The sequence below is a fragment of the Engraulis encrasicolus genome, chromosome 10 (genome assembly GCF_034702125.1).
Source record: "Engraulis encrasicolus isolate BLACKSEA-1 chromosome 10, IST_EnEncr_1.0, whole genome shotgun sequence".
NCBI lineage: Eukaryota > Metazoa > Chordata > Actinopteri > Clupeiformes > Engraulidae > Engraulis > Engraulis encrasicolus.
Window position 1 is genome coordinate 19297315 of NC_085866.1, and position 2500 is coordinate 19299814.

The 2500-nt window shown below is 47.4% G+C and overlaps 1 protein-coding gene across 1 annotated transcript in view; it reads left to right on the forward strand.

The window, feature by feature from the left end:
* The window catches only part of LOC134456774 (adenylate cyclase type 6-like), a 108130-nt gene that overhangs the window by 72596 nt on the left and 33034 nt on the right, over positions 1–2500 (forward strand). Inside the window, exon 6 of the mRNA XM_063208302.1 lies at positions 1821–1932. Coding sequence (XP_063064372.1) covers positions 1821–1932 — 112 coding nt within the window. The remainder of the gene's footprint in view (positions 1–1820; positions 1933–2500) is intronic.

The window sequence follows — 2500 nt, forward strand, 5'->3', positions numbered from 1 at the left end:
TTTTCTTTTCTCTTCTTCTCTTTCTCTTTCTATATCTATCTTTTTTTCTCTCCTTCCCGACCATTTCTCTCTCTCTTTCTTTCTCCTCCCCCCTCCCTCCCTCGCTCTCTCTCCTTCTTTTCCTTCCTTCTTCAGCCCTTCCTGGTTGACCGTGTCCTTCTTCCATGACCCTGCACTTTCATATTTGCCCCCATCACTGTACTCCTTATATTAGCTCCACTTCTTTCCCCATGGTTCGGCACTTTCACACACACACACACACACGCACACGCACACGCACGCACGCACGCACGCACACACACACACACACACACACACACACACACACACACACACACACACACACACACACACACACACACACACACACTACACTACCCCCCCTCCTCCCTTGGTGACATCTGTGCCTCCAGCCTAAGGTCACACTCAGGGCCTGTTTCAAGAACATGTTTGTGCACACTGGGCTTGTTGTTAAGTGCAGAAGTACAGAAGAGCACAGCACGGCGCTGCGACGCAGTTCAGCACAGCACAGCACAGCACGGCCTGCACGCACATGACCTGATCCCCATATGGACATAACAGAACACACAGACAGGAACTTCCTGCCTACCATATGAAACACTCCTTATCTTGAGGGGAAAGACCCCGCCACCAGGATGTAACATGCCCTAAGCAACTAAAACACGGCTACGTGTGAGCGTGTTATGGTTACCTACCACAGACTTAGACCAGTTGTAAAATCCAGCAGCGTGACCTCTAAGAATATGGGTGAAACGGCGCCATCTCTTGTTGGTCAATAGCGTTGCACCGTCACAAGGAAAACATAGAGGCATGAAAGGGCGAAAGAGCACGCCTGCTTCTGTAAAACCAACAGCATGTGATAAGTCCATGAAAAAAAACACAACTTAATATTCCTGTTAGCTTTTCACTGTACTGTCAAATCAAGGGGGGGGGATTATTGTTCCCATGAGGCAATTGGATTTGCAGCACAGTGGATTTGTACACGAGCAAGAGACACAGACGGACATATCAAAAAAGCAACACAAAACCAGGAACCAGTACTAACCACCCTATAGCACATGCACACTAGCACAATGGCCAAACAACAACAACAACAACAACAACAACAACAATACGTGATGGTTAAATGATGAAAATGAATGAATGAGAGGAGAAAGGAGATATTCTAGATAAGAGTCTCTAGGACAGACTCTGGGCAAATAGCATCCAAAAGAGGACATTTCCCAACAACCCTGTCACATCTTTCTCCCCTAAAGCCCTGTTACCTCTTCACAAGTAAAAAGAAATACAAAACACTTGATAATTCAATGAGGGAAAAGAATACATCTCCTACCCTAATGGCTTTACAAAACAGAGAAAATAAAAAAATACTTGATAATTAAATTATGAAAATGAATGAAAGAGAGAGGAGGAGGGGGAGTTATTCCAGGGTGTCTCCGGTAGTGATGCTGGCCACATGGCATCCAGAGGAGGTTCACCTGAGGCCAGAGGTATTAGTCCTAATCTAGGAGCCCTGCTCTGCTCCTGACCCGCCTGCACTGCATCACTCTGGACAGAATGGTGGCTGCCCTAAATGGCTTTTACGAGGCCAGTCTCGCATGGCGGCCCAGCCAAGATGACCCAGACACTATTTTGCAAGAAATTATTGATTCATGCTGAACATTTTTTTCACCGTCACACGTTTGTCTCTTCTTCTTGTCTCATCTCTTACTTTCCCTCTGTGTATGTCTTTCTTTCTTTCTTTCTTTTGTATCTCTCTCTCTCTCTCTCTCTCTCTCTCTCTCTCTCTCTCTCTGTAGTATTTTGTTTGCAGACATCGAGGGCTTCACCAGTTTGGCGTCTCAGTGTACGGCTCAGGAGCTGGTCATGACGCTCAACGAACTCTTTGCTCGCTTTGACAAGCTGGCTTGGGTAAGCGTGTCCCTGTGTGTGTGTATGTGCGTGTGTGCGTGTGTGCGTGTGTGTGTGTGTGTGTGTGTGTGTGTGTGTGTGTGTGTGTGTGTGTGTGTGTGTGTGTGTGTGTGTGTGTGTGTGTGTGTGTGTGTGTGTGTGCGTGTGTGTGTGTGTGTGCGTGCGTGAGTGTGTAAAGCTGGTGGGAGTGAGTGTGTGTCTGGCTCTGTCTGTGTTGGCTGTCATAAGGCTATGATTATGTGGTCAATAAAACCCCATCAACACCCACTCTCCCAATAATCTATCCCCCATCTGTGTGTGTCTGTGTGTCTGTGTGTGTGTGTGTCTGTGTGTCTGTGTGTGTGCATGTGAGTGTGTGTGTATGTGTGTGTGTGTGTATGTGTGTATGTGTGTATGTGTGTGTGCGTGTATGCGTGTGTGTGTGTGTGTGTGTGTGTGTGTGTGCGTGCGTGTGTGTGTGTGTGTGTGTGTGTGTGTGTCTGTGTGTGTCTGTGTGTGTGTGTGTGTGTGTGTGCGTGTATGTGTGTGTGTGTGTGCGTGTCTGTGTGTGTCTGTGTGTGTGTGTGTG